This window comes from Hyperoodon ampullatus (genome assembly GCF_949752795.1).
Source record: "Hyperoodon ampullatus genome assembly, chromosome: 3".
Classification (NCBI taxonomy): Eukaryota; Metazoa; Chordata; class Mammalia; order Artiodactyla; family Ziphiidae; genus Hyperoodon; species Hyperoodon ampullatus.
The window spans coordinates 43297694-43321706 of record NC_136916.1 but is presented as its reverse complement, the minus strand read 5'-3'; the positions used below and the strand labels follow the sequence as shown (position 1 = coordinate 43321706).

The following is a 24013-nucleotide window of genomic DNA, read 5'->3' as shown; positions in this document are numbered from 1 at the left end:
ACATGAATTAATGGTAAAGAACTTGTGCCCAAATGGATAGATTAAGGAAAAACCTCGTGCATTAGCAATGGATAGAGCTAAGAAAGCTGGGTGATAAGTACAGGATTACTGTGTAACCTGGTCTGCTATGTAAAGGGGACATAGCCTGGGGTAATGAGCACAGTTCTAGAAGGAATAAACCTTTATGACCTTCACTTTCTGTATTGTAAAATCAAGTAATATGGGACATCCCACTTTTCAGGGTTAGGTAAGGCTCAAATGAGATAATGGATGCACAGATATTTGGGGGCTCATTAAATAACTATACAAATATAAGAAATGTTGATTTAACGTGTATGTTATTAGAATAATACAATGGAGGTACTAATTATTCTGCCAAAGATATTGGTGCTTTCAGCCTCTGCAAAATGTATTGCTGGGTTTTTCTGATTACTGACTACGCACCACTCTTCCTCTGGCCAGTTATGCTAAGTTCCTGCGCAGAACCAAGGCAGCAACCATCATTCAGAAGTACTGGCGCATGTATGTAATCCGCCGGAAGTACAAGATCAGGCGGACTGCCACAATCGTCCTTCAGTCTTACCTTCGAGGCTACTTGGCCAGAAATAGGTATCGCAAGGTGAGGCCTTGTTTTCAACTTTGTTTATTCATTCCATTAACGTTAATCAAATTCCATATCTGTACAAAGTGCCACAGGGGCTCCTATGGATGTAGGAGTCATATGGAGACAACCAACAATTGAAATACATTTTTAAATATTAAATAAGCCACATATATTTATTAACATGATGTTGAAAAAGAAAATTTACTTTTTTCTTCCCCTGTCTATGTAATTTGAAAAAAAAGTGAGTATATTAGTTTCCTGTGGCTGCTGTCATAAATTACCACCAACTTGGTAGCTTAAAACAACAGAAGTTTATTTTCTCACAGTTCTGGAGGCAAGAACTGTGAAATTAAGGTGTCAGCAGGGCTGCCCTCCCTCTAGAAGCTATTGGGGAGAACCCATTCCCTGCCTCTTCTAGTGCTGGTGGCCACCAGTATTCCTAATAATTGCGGCCATATCACTCCAATCTCTGATTCCATCTTCACCTCATCTTCTCTCTGTGTCTAACTTCTCTTCTTTTGTCTGTCTCTTATGAGAACACTTGTGATGGATTTAGGGCCCACCCAGATAATCCAGGATAATCTCTCCATCTCAAGATCCTTATCTTAATCATATCTGCAAAGGCCCTTTTCCCAAATAAAGTAATATTTACAGATTCTTAGTATTGGGGGCCTTTATTCAGCTGACTATGGTGAGCTTAGAATAGGTAAAAATATTGGGTAGGCCAAAAAGTTCGTTCGGGTTTTTCTGTAACATCGTACAGAAAACCCGAACGAACTTTTTGGCTGACCCAATATATGGCAGATGAACAGATTAAGAATGAAACAACCTTGGAACAATTTACCATGGTAAAAATGAAATCAAATATAACATCAGTGTGGTCAAAGCTGTATTGACTGGAGTATGATGCTCTAGAAATTTTTGACAAATAATCTTTATGTCTAGCAATAATCATCATGGCTATAGATAGTAGATCACCAGATTAGTCTTAGTCATCACCTCTAAAAATATATGATCTAGTCAATGAAAGTTTTTCCTCTTTCATTTCAGCAAGGTTTTGAGTCTGTTCTTTAGAATATAGCGCTAATAAGCCAAAACTACAGTCTGGATCTTGGAGCTCTCTGGGCATCACTGTTAGGAGTGTCAGTAGAGTGATGTGAAGGACATTTCTCTAATCACAGGCAGTGATTATGTGGGCGTCCCCTAGGCCCTATTCATGTATTTATTTTATTTTCTTATTTTGAATTAATTTTATATAGCAAAGAAAAATGGAAAGCTAATGAGGCTTGAATGAGCATATTTAGTAGCTGTGTTTTGAAGAAAATTTGAAGACAGCTACTCCAGGTCTTTCTGCCCACACCTGCTTTATAGTCAGATGTTCTTTCTCTTCAAGCATGAGCTTTCAAGGGAGGGAAAAGCCTTATTAAACTTGACCTTTTAGATATGCCAAACCAGTTACCCTCCTGTTTTCCTCACTACTCTTCTCAGGAACATCTGAACTGGAGTGTGAGGCCATTGGTTTAGCAGTAGCAGTCTCTAGCTAGCTTAGCTCCCAGTGTGACTGGACATAGTAGGGGAGGCAGGTTAGAGACAGGCTCATGTGCAGGCCAGTAGTACCCCCTTAGTGACCCTTCTAGCTGTGATTCCAATCCAGGCTTCCCCCAAGCTTTGGGGGTCTTAAAGTGAGAGCAAGTGTTGTTTAATGTCTCTGACTCACCAATGGAAATGAGATTGAGAATGGAAGCTCTAATTATATACTGTTTCCATTTGACTGAAATTAGAGAAATGGACCAGTATCTGAAGTTACATGGGGAGAAGGAAATGGAACAGGAATACTGGCATTAATACCTTTGCCACTGTGTGCTGCTTGAGTTTTAAAGTCTGAAAGCCTTCAATTTGCCATCACTGAGTCTTATCCAGTTTGTCACTAGTCATCCAGATAAGACAGGGGGCTCCCTTGGGATTGTATTGTTGAGTGAGAGCTCAGGATGCCCTGCCTCACTGTGGCATGATGCACGGTGACTGCACTTAGTGGGAACTGAAGGCTGCCTTAGCATTAGGAAAACATCCCAAAGGGACAGCCTTGAGTTGGCTTAAGATACTATGAAGGTCTCCTAAACACCTATGTTTATTTTGTATTTGTTGGCTTTAAACACAACCACTTATTTCTTAATTGTATCCTCTAGGATGGCATATGTTTTTCATTGTTTTTCTCAGCTACATAACCTAAAAATAGGAACTGTTCTTTTAATGATCTTACTAAACTGCTACCTATCTGAATAGATGGTTTCAGAGATTTTTTACATTTAAAAAGTTTCATAAAAGATACATTGTATCCATTTATAATAATCACTAATAAGTACTTAATCAAGTACATACATTTAAACATTTATATCACACAAGACTTACTTTGTAATATTGTAGACTTGAAAGAACATCAAAGTTTTGCTAGTTCAACCGTTCTTAAAATTTAAGAACTTCTTCCCCATCCTTCCTGGAAATTGTTTACACAATCTCTGCTTGATGGTCATTAGTGACAAGAAATTCATCTCATAAGGCAATCTTTTTTTTTTTTTTTTTTTTTTTTTTTGGCGTTACGTGGGCCTCTTCACGGTTGTGGTCTCTCCCCTTGCGGAGTACAGGCTCTGGACGCACAGGCTCAGCGGCCATGGCTCACGGGCCCAGCCGCTCCGCGGCATGTGGGATCTTCCCGGATCGGGGCACGAACCCCTGTCCCCTGCATCGGCAGGCGGACTCTCAACCACTGCGCCACAAGGGAAGCCCGGCAATCTTATTTTAAAAAATTTATTATTATTATTATTTTTTGGCTACATTGGGTCTTCGTTGCTGCCTGAGGGGTTTCTCTAGTTACAGCGAGCAGGAGCTACTCTTCGTTGTGGTGCATGGGCTCTAGGCAAGTGGGCTTCAGTAGTTGTGGCACGTGGGCTCAGTACTTGCAGCACGTGGGCTTTAGGGCACACAGGCTTCAGTAGTTGTGGCACGCGGGCTTCAGTAGTTGTGGCACGTGGGCTCAGTAGTTGTGGCCTGAGGGCTCTAGAGCATAGGCTCAGTAGTTGTGGCACACAGGCTTAGATGCTCCGTGGCATGGGGGATCTTCCCAGACCAGAAATCAAACCCGTGTCCCCCTCATTGGCAGGCGGATTCTTAACCACTGTGCCACCAGGGAAATGCAAGGCAGTCTTATTGTTATAAGTTGTTTATAAGTTTAGAGCAATATCTTTTTTTTTAAAGAAAATACAATATAAAATTAAGATTTGTTTGCTTCACTTTATCTTCTTTTTAGCTTTCCTTTTAAAGTTCTCTCCCTACTACCTTTGAATCCCATAAATGGATTTGTGCTGCATTTATAATAGCAATGGGAAATCCTCACTAGAATGGTATTCCTCAAATGTGGCAAACAAGAGTGTCATTTTTTTGTTGCTGGGGAAAAAATCAATAAATCAGTAATAAACTTTGCAGTACCCCAAGTGTCGTCTTCTACAGCCTGCTTACTGGCCATACCCCATGTCCTCAAGCAGAGACCTAATGCACAGTGACATGGTATCAGCAGTAAGGGTAGTGGGTAAATCTCTTATTTTACTAGCACGTGGTTCACAGGGTACCAAGTTCTGTTTATTTTCTAAAGGATCACCTGTTGCTTATAGAAATCATGTAGCAATAAGAAACCTAATGCATTTTTTCTTTCTTTATAGACTAGTTTTCTATTTAGTAATCTGGTGCCTTTTATTTAGACAGCTTCTATCTGTATACTCTGTTTATCATCATACATATACCTGTAATCATACATATGACATGTGGATATAATACATATTTTTATATATGTCTCTCAAATTTCCTCTTTTTTTATAGAATGAGTTGAGTTTTTTTTTTTTTTTTTTTTTTTTTTTTTTTTGCGGTACGCAGGCCTCTCACTGTTGTGGCCTCTCCCGTTGCGGAGCACAGGCTCTGGATGCGCAGGCTCAGCGGCCATGGCTCACGGGCCCAGCCGCTCCGCGGCATATGGGATCCTCCCAGACCGGGGCACGAACCCGTATCCCCTGCATCAGCAGGCGGACTCTCAACCACTGCGCCACCAGGGAGGCCCTGAGTTGAGTTTTTTTTAAATTTATTTTTATTTTATTTATTTATTTTTGGATCTGTTGGGTCGTCGTTGCTGCATGCAGGCTTTCTCTAGTTGCGGTGAGTGGGGGCTACTCTTTGTTGCGGTGCGCGGACTTCTCATTGCGGTGGCTTCTCTCGTTGCAGAGCATGGGCTCTAGGCACGCGCGCTTCAGTAGTTGTGGCTCGCAGGCTTAGTTGCTCTGCAGCATGTGGGATCTTCCCAGACCAGGGATCAAACCTGTGTCCCCCGCATTGGCAGGCAGCTTCTTATCCACTGCACCACCAGGGAAGCCCTCAAATTGCTTTTTAAAGACTACGTTTCAATCACCTTTTAAAATAATTTTGTGCTTCCATATATTTGTGATAAATACAATCCACATAATACATTGTTGTGTCAACTTTTATGTCCTTCCCTTTAGGTAATGTGTGGGTTCTCAGCCTGACATCCATAGGTTGATAGAGTTGAATATTGAGTCTAGTCCAGGGTCTGACGTTACTTGCACTTACTCTCTTCTGCAGATACTCCGTGAGCACAAAGCAGTCATCATTCAGAAGTGGGTCCGGGGCTGGCTGGCTCGCACCTACTACAAGAGGAGTATGCACGCCATCATCTACCTTCAGTGCTGCTTCCGGCGGATGATGGCCAAGCGCGAGCTGAAGAAGCTCAAGATCGAGGCCCGCTCCGTGGAGCGCTATAAAAAGCTCCACATTGGCATGGAGAACAAGATCATGCAGCTGCAGCGCAAAGTTGATGAACAGGTGTGTTTTAAACAGGAGTCCTGAAAGTGCAGCATGCCTAACAACATCCACTGGGGTCATCTCAGCATTGTCTCCTCTTGACTTTACCTTTCAGTCTTCGCAAAAAAAGTAAAATAATAATGGCATTAATCAATGTGGAAATAGTGACAAGCTCATAGGTAAGATTATAATTGCAAGGACCAAGGCAGGAAATTATTTTCGAGAACACAGACAGGTTTACTAGCACTCCAAATAGTTAGGACTGAGAGTCATATTGTACTTTATATTTTACAAAGCTCTTTCATCATTATCATTCGTTTGTATATAGTGTATTGTTCCTTTTACAGATGAGTTGTTTAGCATTGAGATGGCAAAAGAAGCAGGAAATTGTCCATGCTTCTGAGGAATCTGCAGTCTATTTGCAGAGATAAAAGTTTGATTTCTTAGAGATAGTTACCAAGTAATATTTAGCACATGCAAATGATATAAAGGTAGTTAGTAATACATAAATACTAAGGATGACAAAGAAAAACAGAAAACAGAATGAAATAGGATTCATCGGAAAGGTTTTCTGAGTGGGAAGAGGAGTTTCCAGATGGTAAACAAAGGGATTTGTAAGAAACTTGTGATTTTGAGGCCATTTTATTATTCTTATGCATCACTAGCCGGCACATGGCTTTCAGTAGCACACTGATTTGTTTTCAAAAGCAAGTATAGATTTTCCTATTCCTGGATTAAGAATCAAGAAAGAGAATTTACTGTGGGAACTCACCTTGTGACTATGAGAAAATCACATCTATGTTGCTTATCATGTAAAACAGAAATAATTGTCCCTATTCTCTCTTTGTATCACTAAGAGGGTGCTGATCGTTTTATTTTAAATATTGTCATTAGTAATTTTGGTTAGATACTATATCAGCACTATGATGATATAGCATGAATATGATGAATAGGCATGGTTTTCTCACTAAATACATTTGTGGTGTGTATATTTACTTTTTGTGACTTGTGTGTGTGTGTAAAGAACAAAGACTACAAATGCCTCATGGAGAAACTGACCAATCTGGAAGGAATATACAACTCTGAGACCGAGAAACTACGAAGTGACTTAGAACGTCTTCAACTAAGTGAGGAAGAAGCTAAGATTGCGACTGGACGTGTCCTCAGTCTGCAGGAAGAAATTGCCAAGCTCCGGAAAGACCTGGAACAAACTCAGTGTGAGAAAAAATCCATTGAAGAATATGCTGATAGATACAAACAAGAAACTGAGCAGGTAGGAGCTAATGTTCATATCCCCATCTACTCCTTCCACAAAGGAGTTGTGCTGTCATCTTGACCTGGCCCTTGTGGCTCAATATCGGTTTCAATCGAAGGCAAACACACATTTCAGTTGGTTTACTGTTCATTATTAGTGTTTCCCCCAAGCAGCTGTTCCATATGCTGGATGAGTACCTATAGGTCTTTGAGTAAAACCTTTTACTCTCCTAAGAACAGAGGCAAAGCAGTGTTATAAGAAGAGAAGTGATGGCCAAGAACCTACTATACACCCTTTTTCTTTGAATGAATAGATCTGTGTGGAGTGTAGACTCTTTTTTCTTCAGCAGGTTAAAGGTGATTAAGAAGTAAATCACAATGAACTGTCAGTAGCTGATAGGAGGGATCTTTATGGAAACCTGCATTAAGACTGTTTTGAGAAGTCCAACAGGAAAAAAATCCAAATGTCTGCACACTGATTGTAGCCAAGAGCTGCTATGCAGATAGAACAACGAAAATGCTTACAGATTGACCAGTGCTTCCACACTACAAATTTGTATTAACTTATATCAAAACTTTATTAAATACAGAAAACACTAAGGTTCTCAAGCAGTAATGAGATGTATTGGTTAAACAAAGTAAAAATACCTCAACATAAGGCTTACTGGAAAAAAGTAATTGGTTTTCAGAGATTCCACTAGTATTACCATCTTTAAATGAAAACAGAGTTGACTGATGACTGTAACTATGGCAAGAATCCCAATATGCTTTTTCCTTACTGACTTCTGAACCTTAACAGCAGCTTATACAGTAAGAACCTTGAAGGAGCTTAGACACAATTCAGGTAGGATAGTGTAGCTAATAAAGTTGCAATCCTTCCATGGTATTCAGGGTCCTGATAAAATAATCCCTTCTATATCTATAGCAGATCTGGGCTCTGATCTGGAAACGGCAGTGCTATTAATATGTTACTTTGACATAGCAAGCTTGTTCTATCAGAATTCAAATATGTATCCAATGGGATACTGTTGAGGTTTAAGATCTCTCTTTCTTGTGCTCTCTCTCTCTCTCTTTTTTTCCCCCATTTCCTGAGTCCCTGGAAGCTTTTCAAATTCCTTCGAAACTGTAGAGAATTAAGCTTGGTAGGAGTATTCTCATTTCCTTTTCAAAGTCAAGTTCATACCTTTCTAGTCTGATAGAATAGTATACCTGAACATATTCAGAATTCTCCTTTCGTTTTATTATCTGCTGCCTTCACAAGGATAGCTGTAGGCACTACCATTAATTCTTTTAGATGGAGTGTGGTAATGAGGAAGAATGAAAAAATTTCACTGTGAGAGCTAGCTTTGTGGTCAGGAAAGCTACATTGTCAGTTAGCCTGACCAAGGAGCCTAGAAGGTCCAGCAGAACTGTGGTTCTTAACCAGGAGTGCATTTCAGAATATGCTGGAGAGTTTTTAAAAAGATACCTGCCCAAGCTCTGGGAGTGTGGGCCAGGCACATGTATTTTGAAAAAGCACCACAAGTGATTGGTTGCATACCCCTGACAAAGAGCAGCCTCTCTCAAGAGCACATAGAGAACTCAGCCTTTCTACTGAGAGCAGACGTTAAGACCTTATCAGCACAGAGGGAAGACACTGGACCATCAGAAGGAACACCTTCTGGCCCGACTTCTGCAGTGGCACAGTGCTGTAATCTCAGTTCCCTGTTCTTCAGGGATCCTTAGTCAGAGAGCCCGCTTTCTCTGTCTTTGAACTCCTGACACTTTCTCTTTATTAGTAAAGCTGTTGCTTTAAGAGTCCCTTGAACTTATGCTTAGAGAAAGGAATTCAAATTTCACTTATAATAAGCACACATTCTATTCCAAAGGTGAACTGTATAAATTATGAACTTAGCAAAGTTTCCTTTGGTTTTGATTTTTGCTTCCTGAGAATCCTTATCCAACCAGGAAATAGAAAGTTAAAGGTCAATATTTTTTTATTGTGGTAAAATATGCTTATATGTAACATAAAATTTACTATTTTAATCGTTTTAAGTGTACAGTTCTGTGGCATTAAGTATATTCACAGTGTTGTAAGGTCAATGTTTAAATGTGGAATAAAAGTTTACAACCTTGCAAAACTCTTGAAAGGAGATGAAAATGAAATTCTCTTTCTCAAGACAGAGAGCAGGGAGCTTTGGAAGGTCTTCAGTGAATTTCCAAAACCAAAATGCCTTTCATATTTTTCTTAACCTCTGTAATCTCTCTGCTTCAGTCATGGGTACACATAAACGTTGTGTTAGGCTGTTGGTGTGAAAAGGCATTATCATTGCTTCAAGCGCAAATGCTTACTAGGTGCCGGGCAATTGCTAAATGCTCAAGGTACAAAGTAAAACAACAACAGCAAATCATTTTTGTCCTCCAAGAATTTCTAGTCAATCAGGGAAGTAAAAGTAAATCATTTATAAGGGCTATAAAGAGGCATATTCAGGGTCCTGTAGTAGCCCAAAGGAGAGACATATAATTGCAGGGAGTTTCTGGGAAAGCTTTCTGGAGGGTAATGCTAGAAACAAGTTTGAAGGATGACCAGATATAACTCGGCAAAGAAGTGAGACAGTGAGATGTGGAAGTAAGGAGTGACTGCCGGTGACTGCTGTATGTGTGGTCTTTGTATTCAGTATCGGGCTGCCTCTGTCTGTGGCAGCCATCTCAGTTTATTGTTTCATTTTATAGTTGGTATCAAATCTGAAGGAAGAAAATACTTTGCTGAAGCAGGAAAAAGAGGCCCTCAATCACCTTATCGTGGAGCAGGCTAAGGAGATGACAGGTAAGCCTCACGTGGGCCCAACCTACTGCACTCCAACCAACCTCAGACCAAAGGTTTATAAGTTACAACTTTGCTTAGACTGTCATCAGTAAATATGCAGAGTTCTGGAGGCAAGCACTCTAAATATTTGGTTGAATTAGTTGGTGAACTTGAAAATCTGGTCTCCCTATGTACAAATATCAATTCATATTAGTCAGTATCATATGTGACTTTAAAAAAAATTGTTCTATATGTATGATTTATGGCTTATAGGAGTCCTGTTGTTTTAGGACCAATTCTTGAGCTAATATGTATATGTATATGAGTATGTATCTGTATATATTATTTATTTTGCTAAACCAATGGATATTATTTTCCTAAGATCAACCACTTTTTGCCACCTTAAAAAAAAAGACACTAGATGTGGACATTTATTTCATTTGCTGTTTGTAAGATAAATTAAAATGGTGATAATTTACAAGGAATCCACATGTACATAAACATGAGCTAAGAAAATGTATATCTAAGTAAACTACAGTAATGGTGGTAGAAATAGAAAGGAAGAGATTTGATTAGAAAATATATTATATGAAAAGAATCGTATATCATATATCATTATCATTTTTGATGTGGTATTCAAAAAAGGAGTAAAAATTTTCTAAAGTTTCTAAAAATTTTCTAAAGTTTTGAGATGAGTTATCAAAACAATAATATGTTATTAGTAATGAGGAAATTGAGGGGAACAAGTCTCTGTTTATGAGGCAAATTAACGAGGTCAGTTGTTTGAGTATTAAAATTTGGATGTCAGCTGGGGCCTCCAGATAGAGATGATGTGAAAGCAAATTGAGATGAAAGAGAGAGCCCTCTGTGGTTTTCCCCATACTGCCCCATTCCTCCCAATTAAAGGGAATACTATATAGAAAAGAGAAGAAAATCTGGAATTAAGCCTTATAGGATAAACATAAATAAGGGATAAGGTGAAGAAAAGGAGCCAGAAAAGAAAATTAAGAGGGAAGGAGAAAACAGTCATTGAAGACATGGAAAAAAGGAAGCTAGGATGCAGAATGCAGTGGAAAAATCCAGAATGATGAGAATTCTTGTAGGAAAATAGAAAATGTTATTTGATACTGAAAGATAAGAACAAAGACAATAACAGTGGATTTGCCTAAGGAAAATTTGTTGGTAGCCTTGGGCAGCTTCCACAAACTTGTGAGAATAAAAAGCAATTTACAGAATGTTATAGAGAGAAGAAATTCTTTCATTCATTTATTTACAAATTATTAAAGCCCTAGGGTAGGGAAACACTGTATTGGACACCAGGGAGGCAGTTGTGACAAGACACTTGGCAGCCCTTGCCCTCGTGGAGCTGACAGAGAAAGAAATGGTGAAGCAATAGAAGCAGGCAGGGCAGATTAAGGTATACCCGCAAAATATGAGGGTAAAATGGGCCATAGTGGTAGGAAGCTTAATGTTTATAAATGTGACTGGGTCAGCTCATTGAGATAAAGCATACAGCTGAGATTTAAGGCTTTTTTACTGTGCTTGATCTGCAATCAAGGGCTATTCTCCGATCTCCAGATGATGTCCTATCTAAGTGCCAGCCCCTGGCAACAGAGAGAGCAGAGTGAGGTGGGTAAATGGAAAGGTCAGGTCCCCCAGCAGCACATAGGAGTGGTAACAACAGAGGACCAGGTGTGGGGATCTTACCTGATTAGAATCGAGGGAGTAATAGGACAACAAGGGAGCTCACAGCATTGGGAAATTGTAAGACAGAACCTGGGGACTGAGATGAGTGGAGACACTCTGTAGAGCAGTACAGTTGGGTCCGCTGAGAAGTCACCATTTCCCCAGAGGCTTGAGGAATGTCTCTGACTTTTGGGACAAAAGAATTTTATGAATAGCCTGAAACAGAATACTATTGGAGTAAAAATGTATACTCTAGTTACTAGATGATGGCTAGTGGAAGTTTATCAAGGATGTGCTGTAACCAATGAATGAACTAGTTCTTTTCATGGAACAATGCAATAGATGATGGTTGTTGTTATTAATAAATTATTCTTTGGTCATGGTATTTTCTCTTTCCCTACCTCCACTAAGATACTCTTCATAGATCATAGTGGTGCTAAAAGTAGAACCCCTCCCAAAGAAACTGGAAGTCAGTGTCCATGTTTGTATTCTTGCATTCTGTGGAGCCATCTTTGGTATGCTTTTCCCTCTCCTTTCTTTCAGAGACTATGGAAAAGAAGTTAATAGAAGAAACAAAACAACTGGAACTCGATCTTAATGATGAAAGGCTGAGATATCAGAACCTTCTGAATGAGTTCAGTCGCTTGGAAGAACGATATGATGACCTCAAGGAAGAGATGACTTTGATGGTTGTGAGTCAAATAGTTTTGATTTTTTTTATATAAAAATTTGAAACATATGCAAAACTAGATAGAAAAGTAGAATGAACCCCCCTGTACTCCATGTACCCATCACTCAATCCAAAATGGTCAACACATTTCTATCCCCCATTCTACCCTCCATCCCATTCCATCCAATGGATTGGATTGTTTTAAAGCACATCCCAGAAATCATATCACTTTATTCATAAATATTTTGTAAAGTCAAACACTTTGAAGACTGGATTATAAGATAGTATAAACTCAGTGTAGGTGGACTTTGTTTTATGTATTGAATGACTTAAAGTAAAATTTGTTTATAAAGCAAATATTTATATAATCAAGTATTATATAGTCTTTGTAGTTTCAAAGATATAGTCCTAGAAAAAGAAAATTCAGCCTCTATTTGTAATAAATTGTCTTATCTATTTCAAGGACTCTTCTGCATCTGCCAAAGTACATTTTGAACTTTTAATAGTTCTGCACACCCTCCCTGTTCTACTTATCCTGCTATCAGGAAACAAAGAGTTCCCTAGCAATCTTGTTCCTACAGCTATCGGCCTTAAACGTAACCTAATGGCACAGATGGCCAGAAATGCTCTGAAATGTCTGTTATAAAACACAAGGTAATTTGGAGGGGAGTGGCCAAGACGGCAGAGTAGGAAGACCCTGAGCTCACCTCTCACAGGCACGCCAAGATTATAACTATTTACAGAGCAGCTGTATATAAGAATGACCTGAAGACTAGCAGAAACTATTTTATGAAACTAAAGATATAAAAGGGAACCTCAACAAGATGGGTAGGAGGGGTGGAGACATGGTATAGTCAAGACCCACATGCCATGTAAATGACCCACAAACAGGAAGATAAACACAATTGCAGAGGTTCTCCCCAAGGCACAAGGGGTCTGAGCCCCACATCGGGCTTCCCAGCCTGGGGTTCCTGCACCAGGAAAACAAGTCCCCAGGCATCTGGACTTGAAGGCAGTGGGGCTTGTGTACAAGAGAGCCACAGGGCTGTGGGAAACAGAGACTCTACTCTTAAAGGACATATACAAAATCTCACATGTCCAAGACCCAGTGCAGAAGCAGTAATTTGAAAGGAGCCTGGTTCAGACCTACTTGCTAACCTTGGAGAGCCTTCCAGAGAGCATGAGGCCACTGGAGCTCACCTGGGGACACAGACATTGGCTCCAGGCATTTTGGGGAGCTCCAACCATGAGGACACTGCTGCAGACAAGTTTCATTTTGGAGTCCTCCCTCTAGCCTATTAGGGCCAGAGGTTTACCTGCTCACAAGTGAGCTGACACCAGCCCCATGAGCCCCCCATCCAGCCACCCTGGTCACTGACCCATCCATCAGTAGCCTGGGACCAGCCTTGAGACACACCCCAGGCTATGCAGCCTGCCACACCAGAACCCAAACCCACCCACCAGCCGGCTGGCAGTTATTGCACTAGGTAGGACCTGGAAGCCAACCAGGCTGAGGGCCATCCCAATGTACCAGTGCATCCAAGTAGTGATCCCCACCACAACAGAAGGGCCCATGCAGCCCACATAGGGGCACCCATAGAGCATATAGATCTGGTGACTAAAAGGATGGGTTGCTGGGGCCCATATGATGTCTCCTTCATAAGGCCACTTCTCCAAGACTGGGAATCATAAACAACCTACCTAATGCACAGAAATAAACACAAACAATAAGCAACACGAGTAGATAGAGGAATATATTCCAAACAAAGGAACAAGACAAAACCCCAGAAGAAGAACTAAAGTGGAGATAAGCAATCTATCCAATAAAGAGTTCAAGGTACTGATCATAAAGGTGTTCAGTGCACTCGGGAAAAGAATGAATGAACATAGTGATAAGTTTAACAAAGAGAAAATATAAAGAAGAACCAAACAGAGTTAAGGAATACAATAACTGAAATTTAAAAATACACTAGAAGGAATCAACAGTAGGTTAGATGATACAGGGGAATGGATTGGTGAACGGCAAGACAGAGTAGTAGAAATCAACAATTCAGAGCAGCTAAAAGAAAAAAGAATTTTAAAAAATGAGGATAGTTTGAGAGAGGCCTCTGGGACAACATCAAGCATAATGACATTCTCATAGGGGTCCCAGAAGGGGAAGAGAGAGAAAGGGGCAGAGAACTTATTTGGAGAAATAATAGCTGAAAACTTAGCTAACCTGGGAAAGAAAACAGACATCCAGGTTCAGGAAGCACAGAGAGTCTCAAACAAGGTCAACCCAAAGAGGTCAACACCAAGACACATTATAATTTAAATGCTAAAAATTAAAGATAAAGAGAGAATCTTAAAAGCAGCAAAAGAAAAGCAACTAATTACATAGAAAGTATTTCCTTGAGACTGTAAGCTGACTTTTCAGCAGAAACTTTGCAGACCAGAAGGGAGTGGCATGATATATTCAAAGTGATAAAAGGAAAAAACCTACAACCAAGAATACTCTACCCAGCAAAGCTATCATTCCAATTTGAAGGGAAGATAAAAAGATAAAACAAGCAAAAGCTAAAGAATTCAGGACCACTAAACCTTTTAACAAGAAATGTTAAAAGGACTTCTCTAGGCAGGAGAGAAAAGGCCACAACTAGAAAGAGAAACTCTCACTGATAAAGGTAAACATACAATATCGGTAGTAGATCAATCACATATAAATCTAGTAGGAAGGCTAAAAGACAAAAAAGTAGTAAAATAACCTATATCCACAGTGTGTAGTTAAGGGATACACAAAACAAAAAGATGTAAAATATGATGACAAAAACACTCGTCGTGGGGAGGGGACTAAAAATGCATGGTTCTTATAATGCATTTGAACTTGAGATCATCATATTTAAATAATTAAATATATTTGAATATGTATGTATATATGTGTGATTGAACCTCATTTATTGTTGTTTTTATGAACGTCATTGTAACCACAAACATATTATAGATACACACACACACAAAAAAGAAAGTAGTCCAAATATAACACTAAAGACAGTCATCAAATCACAAGGGAAGAAAGCAAAAGAAGAAAGGAACAAAAAAGAACTACAACAACCAGAAAACAACTAACTAAATGGCAGTAAGTACATACCTATCAATAATTACTTTCAGTGTAAATGGACTAGGTGCTCTAATCAAAAGACATAGAGTGGCAGAATGGATAATAGAAACAAGACAAATACACAGACACCTGTGAGAGACTTCAGTTCTAAAGACACACAGACTGAGAGTGAGGGGATGGAAAAATGTATTCCATGGAAATGGAAAGACAGCTGGGATAGCAATAGTCAGACAAAATAGACTTTAGGACAAACACTATAACAAGAGACAAAAAAGGACATTACATAATGACAACGGGATCAATCCAACAAGAAAATATAACAGTTGTAAACATATGTTCACCCAACATAGGAGCACCTGAATACATACAGCAAATATTAACAAACATAAAGGAAGAGATTGACAGTGACACAATAATAGTAGGGGACTTTAACACCCCACTTATATTATATTAAAGGACAGATCATCCAGAAGATTGAAATCATATCAAGCATCTTTTCCCACCACAATGCTATGAGACTAGAAATCAACTACAAGAAAAGAAACTTGAAAAAGCAAACACATGGAGGCTAAGCAAAACACTACTAAACAACAAATAGGTCACTGAAGAAACCAAAGAAGAAATTTTTTAAATACCCAGAGACAAATGAAAGTGGAAACAAAATGATTAAAATCTATGGACTGCAGCAAAAACAGTTCTAAGAGGGAAGTTTAATGGCGATACATGCTACATCAGGTAACAAGAAAAATCTCAAATAAACAATCTAACCTTACACCTAAAGGAAGTAGAAAAAGTACAAACAAAACCCAACATTAGTAGAAGGAGAAAAAAAAAGATCAGAGTGGAAATGAAATAGAGACTAAAAATCAGTTTAAAAGATGAACAAAACTAAGAGCTGGTCTTTTGAAAAAAATAAGCAAAATTGATAAACTATTAGCCACACTCATCAAGACAAAAAGAGAGAGCCCAAATAAATAAAATGAGAAATGAAAGAGGAGCAGTTACAGGCAACACCACAGAAATACACAGTATCATAAGAGATTACTACAAACAATTACATGCCAATAAAATGAAAAACCTTGAAGAAATGGACAAATTCCTGGAAACATACAATATCCCAATACTAAATCAGGAAGAAATAGAAAATATGAACAGATCAAATATCAGAAATGAAATTGAATCAGCAGTGAGAAACTCCCAACAAAAAACATTTAAAGAAGAGTTAACACCTATGCTTCTCAAACTATTCCAAAAAATTGAAGAGGGAGCAGTTTCCCAACTCATTCTGTGAGGCCAGCATCACACTGATACCAAAACCAGACAAAGATATCACACACACAAAAAAAGAAAATTACACTAATGAACATAGAACATACAGGTTGGGCTGGGCTGAGGGGCTTTCAACTGCCCCTGGGGGCTGGCTTCCCTGTGGTTGCACAGATGGGTCTGCTCTCTATAAGCCTGGATGTTGGAAGGAAAGAGGCAAAAAGCTCTTTGTGGCTTCTGGCTCTTTTCCTGCACCTGGGAAGGAGTAAAGGAAATTGGACAGATCCCAAAGCTCTTGGAGGCCTTTCTGAAGCTCTCAGGATTTATATCCCTAGAAAATCCAGGCCACTGAACCTTTCCATGTCTTCTGCTGGGGGCACCCTAGGAGTGAGGGGCCCAAACCCAGCCTTTTTATTCCTTCTTCCTTCAAGTCATTCTCTAACCCCTTTTCCTACAGAAAGGAAGGGACTACAATTGCTTAACTTTTCTGTTCCCCACAAGCTTTCTGAACACTAGTTCATAGGTACCACATGCCATAAAAGTGTCACCTGGACTCCCTGAATTAATAACCCAAGGATCTTCCCAGGATTCTTCGAGCAGCTTCCTTGCCTTTTCTGCACACTCATCCTTCCCACTGCTGACTCCAGAGATTCAGCTTCAGGCATAAAACCAACAGAACTTGTAGTCGCCTAAGTGGAAACCCCCTTCCCCGACTTTTTTTTTTTTTTTTTTTTACCATTTATGCCCAAATACGGTGCAGTAAAATGATGATGCTATCATTAAATATATCCTATGAACTTTTTGGTAGGTTTTATTTGATTGCAACATGGAAGTCAGTTGCAGTCCTTAGATGCTGAGGCATCATACCTATGCTTCACCCAGTGCGACTAGCCACTCACAACTTTAAAAGGCGGACTCTGCCAGTAATCACAGATGATTTTTGTTTGAGTATTTGGTTTTGTGACTGTGCTTGTCATGCCCTCCTGGTGCATCTTTCTCATTCTTTGAGGAGCTCCGAAGGTGACCCTTTTGTAAGAGTTTGTTAATACAACATGGAACAGATCGTTTGGGCATGAGAACATTAAGTCAGTGAGTGAGGATTAGAACCGAGTTAAGGTGGGTGCTGTCTTAACTATGCCTAGTTCAATTATTTAATTATGTTGTGTTAACTATAACTGCTTATTTGTCTTGCAGAATGTGCCTAAGCCTGGACACAAGAGAACAGACTCCACCCACAGCAGCAATGAGTCCGAATACACCTTTAGCTCTGAAATTGCAGAAACTGAAGACATTCCATCAAGGACAGAGGTACATTTTAGACACCTATCAGTAAAAGTAAGATGTGCCCATGCTGTTACTAACAGAGAACATTTTCTTTGCAGGGAGGACCCCATTTGTCCATAAACGTAACATTTGTTTTATGCTGTTTATTCTTCATAAGTGACTTAAAGGCGCTAAATTAGCTGTGTACATACATACTTATTGCATATTTTTTTGTCAATAAACATTTTAATTTTCATTTTTAATGTAATTTTGAGGATCAGATTTTCCCTTCTGTAATTCCCTTTTACACCTTAACATGTTCTATGTGCAAAAAACATAGCCTGTCATGAATTTATTTCAGACTGAGGTAAATTATTTGAAAAGCAAGCCCTCTGTCCTAGAATATTATAAATACCAGTGCCCAAGAGTTTAGCGAAATTGCTGCCTGTTTGATGATAGTTTGTACCAATGTAATTCTCTCCCACAAAAATGCATGAAAAACAGCTTATAAATCTGCCTTAGTGTTTTGTGTTACATGGTTTGAAATCAAAATGACATGTTACTGTAACTCCAAGAGTACAGTGACTTTAAGTTAGATTGTTCCCAAACCAATTCTCAGATCTTCTTCAAATATGACATTAGTTTCTGTAATGGGTAATTCAGGCACAACTCTTCTATTTTTGTATCATATTCTGAGAGAATGGCCAAGTCAGAAATAGACTGCTTCTGGCAGAACAGCTGAAAAAATTGAATAATTCTTTCCTTTCTCATCTTAATTCCACTTGGGATGAAAAGTTTCTCCATGTCATTCTGTTCCTTTTAAAGAAAAGTGTCATATAATTGGACTCATACATAGGAGAGGGCTAAGTTGCTGGCCCAAGGTCACAGCTTGTACGTGGCAGAGCCAGTATTCTAACTGAGGCTTGTCTGTTCAGAGCTCCACACTCTACCTCCTTGCACTCAGGGGTTCTACACTGCGGTTCTCCAGTCCCATTTCTGTCTACAGATAACATTAGGCTGGGGACATTGATACAGCAGTATGGCCTGTATATAGCAGGACAGAGGTTGTTCAAGTTATCTATTGACTTTAGTGGTTTCAAACTACAGCAATTCATTATTGCCCAGAGTTCTTTGGGGTGTTTTTTTTTTTCTTTTTTTCTTGAATTTTTGAATTTTATTTATTTTTTTATACAGCAGGTTCTTATTAGTTATCCATTTTATACATATTAGTGTATATATGTCAATCCCAATCTCCCAATTCATCCCCCACTCCCCCCCCCCGCTTTCTTCCCTTGGTCTTGGTGTCCATATGTTTGTTCTCTACATCTGTGTCTCTATTTCTGCCTTGCAAACTGGTTCATCTGTACCATTTTTCTAGATTCCACATATATATGTTAATATACAGTATTTGTTTTTCTCTTTCTGACTTACTTCACTCTGTATGACAGTCTCTAGGTCCATCCACATCTCTATAAATGACCCGATTTCATTCCTTTTTATGGCTGAGTAATATTCAATTGTGTATATGTACCATTTGTCTTCTTTATCCATTTGTCTGTCAATGAGCATTTAGGTTGATTCCATGACCTGGTTATTGTAAATAGTGCTGCAATGAACATTGGGGTGCATGTGTCTTTTTGAATTATGGTTTTCTCTGGGTATATGCCCAGTAGTGGGCATTACATTTTTAAACTCAAAAGTCTTATATGCTTTACCTAATTTTTACTAGTAATAGTTTTTGTCAGGGTCTCTATTCTTTTCAAGTTTTCTCCAGATTCTTACAGATTTGAGGGGAGGGGTAACCTTTTCATTTCTATTCTCACTTGTTTTCTGTCAAGTCTTTTCTCAAGTTAAGACATAGATTAGAGTGGGATTTGGTACATTTTTCATCTTTTTTGAATAATGAAGTGTGAATTATGCTCCAGAAATCACCTACAGATCTTGGATTATTGTTAGTGTCTGTCACGTGCACTGACCACCAACAGTAGGTCATACACTGGAAGTCTTCTCTCAGTAATGAGGAAGGCTGTTGACTGAACTAGTCATGCTTGTTGCTTGTGACTAAGTGCATGCATCTGAGATGTGGCTGGCTTTGGTTAGTGCTGTCTTTACCATGGGACAGACTACAGTAACTCTCCTCCTTGGGACTGAGTCCATAACCTTAGCCTCAATCTCTCTGTGTTTCAGTTTCCTCATCTGTGAAGTGGCAATGCTATTATTATCTTACTTTATAGTGATATTTTGAAGATTAAATGAGTTAATTTTTATAAGACACTTGTAGCAGTGTTGATACATAGTAAGTGTTCAATAAACAAAGGTTTTTGCTCTAATAAACAGACTTCCAGTGACCACCCTACAATTCTGACTGGGTCTGGCCAGGATCAGAAAGATGGAAATCTACACAACTAGTAATAGAAAAAGAGAGATTGACTATCAGAAGAGAAATTGTGCAGGACATAACTTTGTACTTCGAATTACTTATGACTTGCAGGTTTGCATTTCTTCCTGCAACTACCTCTGTAATGGCCAGGTTTACAAATTGCCCCTTTCAAACTAAAGGAAAACTTTCAACTCCTATGTGTAATATTCCCAAGTAGCTCTTTTAGAATCCAGTGCCAGGATAATAATGGGATCACTCTTGTTTATGAATTGATTTTTTAAAAATTAAAACAGATAAATTGTTTTGAAACACAGAATTCCGACCTTAGTCATGTAATAATAGCAAAATTTGATGTAAAAATAAAAGATTAATGTCTCTCTAGTCACAAATCAGAAACCTGTGATTGGTTGTTCACAAGACACAATGACACCTCCATTGCTGTTTCTCTCTGAAGAACTCACCTGCCAGCTCCACTTGCCTTGCAGCCCTCCCACACTTCCAGCATCTTCGTGGATTGGGGTTATTTTTTTGGAACCATTGCTTCTCCGCACTCTGTAATGCCCCTTTCTTAGTAGCCATTAACTAATTATCTCAATTCTGCTACTGCTGTCGAGCTTTCTCATACCTGTCAAATCCAGGGAAAGCGTCACCATAACTTTCTCAGCTATAGTCAGCAGTAATTCCAGAATGACTGCCAGGCCTGTCGTGGTAATTTTGTGAACAAATTCTGTTATCTTCCTGATTTTCCTCTAATGAGAGACTGTTGCTATTTTTTAGACTAGTTTTAAAGCTTCACTTTCTTGGAAAAGCCCTAGATGACAAAGTCCTAACAAAGGAAAGAAAGCAAAACAAAACCCCAGACACTTCCCTGAGCCAGATGGCCCAAACTTCCTTCTTGCTTACGTGGTATAGAGAGGACAATATCTCTTTGATTATACGTGTCATTAGGGATAAGAATGGGCACCATTTGGAGCTCTCTTAATTACAAACATTATGCCTCAATTTTTGCAGTTGTCAAATGTTCCTATCTGTAGGTACAATGATGAAATATTATATTCATTCATAGAACGAAGGCTTCTATCATAGTGTGAAAAAAGGATTAAATAGTTAAAAATTTTCAGGGATACATACACCATTAATAGAGGAACAAACATTAAAATGCATAAGATAGAATGTTTACATTATAAATAAGCTAAAATATAAGTATTTGTGGGATGTATAGAAATGAATTTTTGTATGAATGAAATTCTGTAGTAATTTCATACTCAGGGAAGATGTTACCTCTGTTCTACTAAGTCAGGACAGACTTTATGGTGAAGGTCATATACCTAAACTTTTTGTTACTCTGAGCGGTGCAAAAGTGGACAGATGGACTTCCCTGGTGGTGCAGTGATTAAGAATCCGCCTGCCAATGCAGGGGACACGGGTTTGAGCCCTGGTCTGGGGAGATCCCACATGCCACTGAGCCCATATGCCACAACTACTGAACCTGTGCTCTAGAGCCCAAGAGCCACAACTGCTGAGCCCGTGTGCCACAACTATTGAAGCCAGTGCACCTAGAGCCTGTGCTCCACAAGAAGAGAAGCCAGCACAATGAGAAGCCCAGGCACCACAACAAAGAGTAGCCCCTGCTTGCTGCAACTAGAGAAAGCCCGCACGCAGCAATGAAGACCCAACACAGTCAAAAATAAATAAATAAATAAACAAATAAATAAATAAAAAGTTATTTTTTTAAAAAAAGTGGACAGAAAGAAAAAGACCAGGTCTAACTAGTTTGTAGATAAATGACCCTGACAGCCTATAAATGCCCCACTTCTTAGTTTATTTGATTCTTCTTAGGTGTTTTTTTAGAACTGGAATAATACTGAACTTAGCACTACCAAGAATTCACAAAAGATCAAAGATTGCTCATGAATATAAAAATTATTCAACCTCATCAAAAGACAAAGAAATATAAATTAAAACAATAATGAAATACCACTATTGGTCTACCAGCTGAGCCAATTTTTTTAAATGATAACAGTCATTGCTGTTCCAGGCAAGTTGGTGGTTGCTGATGGAGGTATAAACAGGCTCAACCAATTTAATAGACTTAAAAACATAATGTTTAAATATTTATGTACTAGGTTGTTTATTTTAGTATATTTCAATAGCAAAAAATTAGAAATAACCCCAGTGGTCACCAGTAAGGTAATAGCTAAGCAAATGATGGTACATATGTCAATACAACCATTAAGAATTGTGCTTTCAAGTATCATATTATAAATTTGGAAAACGATTGTAATATGATGCTAAGTTTTAAAGACAGTATAAAATTATAATGAAAGTATTATTCCAGTTCTTTAAATTTATTAAAAAAAGACTGGACAAAAATTGTGGGTTTTCTCTGGATATGAGATTATGCTTACAGTTCTCTTCTTTGTACTTTTCTTATTTCCTAAACTTATTTTGCTTTTATATGAGGAGAAAACATTTTTTTAAAAATTGACAATTGGAAATATAAGGTTTGCTGATCAGTTAAGAATTATACTTCGATCATTTAATTAAATAAATAAGTTGTTGTTACCATTCTCTTTCTCTCTAACAAAAAGAGGCTCTTAATCCTCTCCATTAAATCTAATGATACAATTCTTTCTCTTCTTACCTCATTAAAAATTCAAACCCAAAGTAAAGAAAGTAAAACAATTATGGAGCCTCCAGAATTTCTATGATGGTGGTTAGGGGTTAATTATTTCCTTTTGCTTAGCTTTAGTTAGTGTATCTTTATTTATCCTACTAGTTCTCCCTGTGACTCTGTTTTAGAACCAATTGACATGCTTTTAAATGCTACTAGGTTATCTTTCAGTTTATTAAGGGCTGTATATATTTTGGTTTTTTAGTTTTCTCTCTGACCTCAATATATTTATGCTAACATCTCACCTTTTCAAAAATCATTTTTCCTAGTTACAAAAGTAGTACATGCTCATTGTAAACAATTCAAATACAGAAATGTGTGAAGTAGAAAATGAAACTTTCCCACAGTACCTCCCATTCTCTAAGATAACCTCAATGGCCTTCTAGATATTTGTTTGCCATGTGCTAGGTATACTTAAAAGTCACGTGTATTGGGTTTTGTTTGTTTTTTTTTTTAAGAAAAATGAGATACTATCCTGCAACTTGTTCATTTCACTTAATACTTTTATCTAGAACATATTTATCTACTCATGTAGATCTACTTCATTATTTTTAACAGCTATAAAATACTTCATAGTTTGGCTATACCATAATTTATTTAAGCAGCTCTCCTATTGACCAACATTTGAGTTCTTTTTAGTTTTTTTCAATTACAAAAAATATTACAGTGAACATCTTTCCCCATATATTTTTGTGTACTTGTGTATTTGTGTAGGATTAATTCTTAAACATATATTGCTATGTTTGTCCTATGTTAAAGAATATACAGACTTAAATTTTAATAAATGCAGCTAACTTGCCCTTCCAAAGGGCCTACTTATAACTTCCACCAGTATCTTATAAGACACTGTTACTAACACATGGCCTTATTAATCTCATTAGTCTTTGCCAATATGATAGGGGGAAAGTGGTACCTTGCTGTTGTTTAATTCGCATTTTTCCATTTATTAGCTGGTTGGATGTGTTAGTTGTGTATTCTTTGGCCATTTATATTTCTTCTATAAGTTTGCCTGTTTCTCTGTTGAGCTGTTCATCATTTTCTCATTGGCTTGTACATCTTCTGAACCATCTTGACCATCTTCTGATTTCTGGGGTTTAGGAGCCAAGCGAGAAGAAAGTGCCTCTGGACATGTCATTGTTCCTCAAGCTCCAGAAGCGGGTCACAGAGCTGGAGCAGGAGAAGCAGGTGATGCAGGATGAGCTGGACCACAAGGAGGAGCAGGTGCTCCGAAGTAAGGCAAAGGTGCGCAGTGCTCTCCCACCCTAGGGCCATGGCAAACAGAGTTCTGCAGTCTCTTCTTTAACGGCAACTCAGCCCAGAAGTACTTTAACTTTAACCAAGTAGGTTTTGGTTCAAGTAGTGAGGGCTTAACTCTCCTCACTCTTTTCTGCTGAGCTAGGAAATATTCTAAGAGTAAAAATGTGACAATTAAAATATAACTACTTACTTATAAAGTTTTTAACTTTGTGTCTTT

General features: G+C 38.5%; 1 protein-coding gene across 1 annotated transcript in view; it reads left to right on the top strand.

Annotated features, from left to right (window-relative positions):
* Positions 1 to 24013, top strand: part of MYO5A (myosin VA) — a gene marked incomplete at both ends in the record, with an annotated part of 187086 nt that overhangs the window by 124499 nt on the left and 38574 nt on the right. The window contains 7 exons of the mRNA XM_079699077.1: positions 463 to 619; positions 5246 to 5485; positions 6489 to 6737; positions 9431 to 9524; positions 11733 to 11881; positions 17417 to 17530; positions 23638 to 23781. Of these exons, the coding sequence (XP_079555203.1) occupies positions 463 to 619; positions 5246 to 5485; positions 6489 to 6737; positions 9431 to 9524; positions 11733 to 11881; positions 17417 to 17530; positions 23638 to 23781 (1147 nt within the window). The remainder of the gene's footprint in view (positions 1 to 462; positions 620 to 5245; positions 5486 to 6488; positions 6738 to 9430; positions 9525 to 11732; positions 11882 to 17416; positions 17531 to 23637; positions 23782 to 24013) is intronic.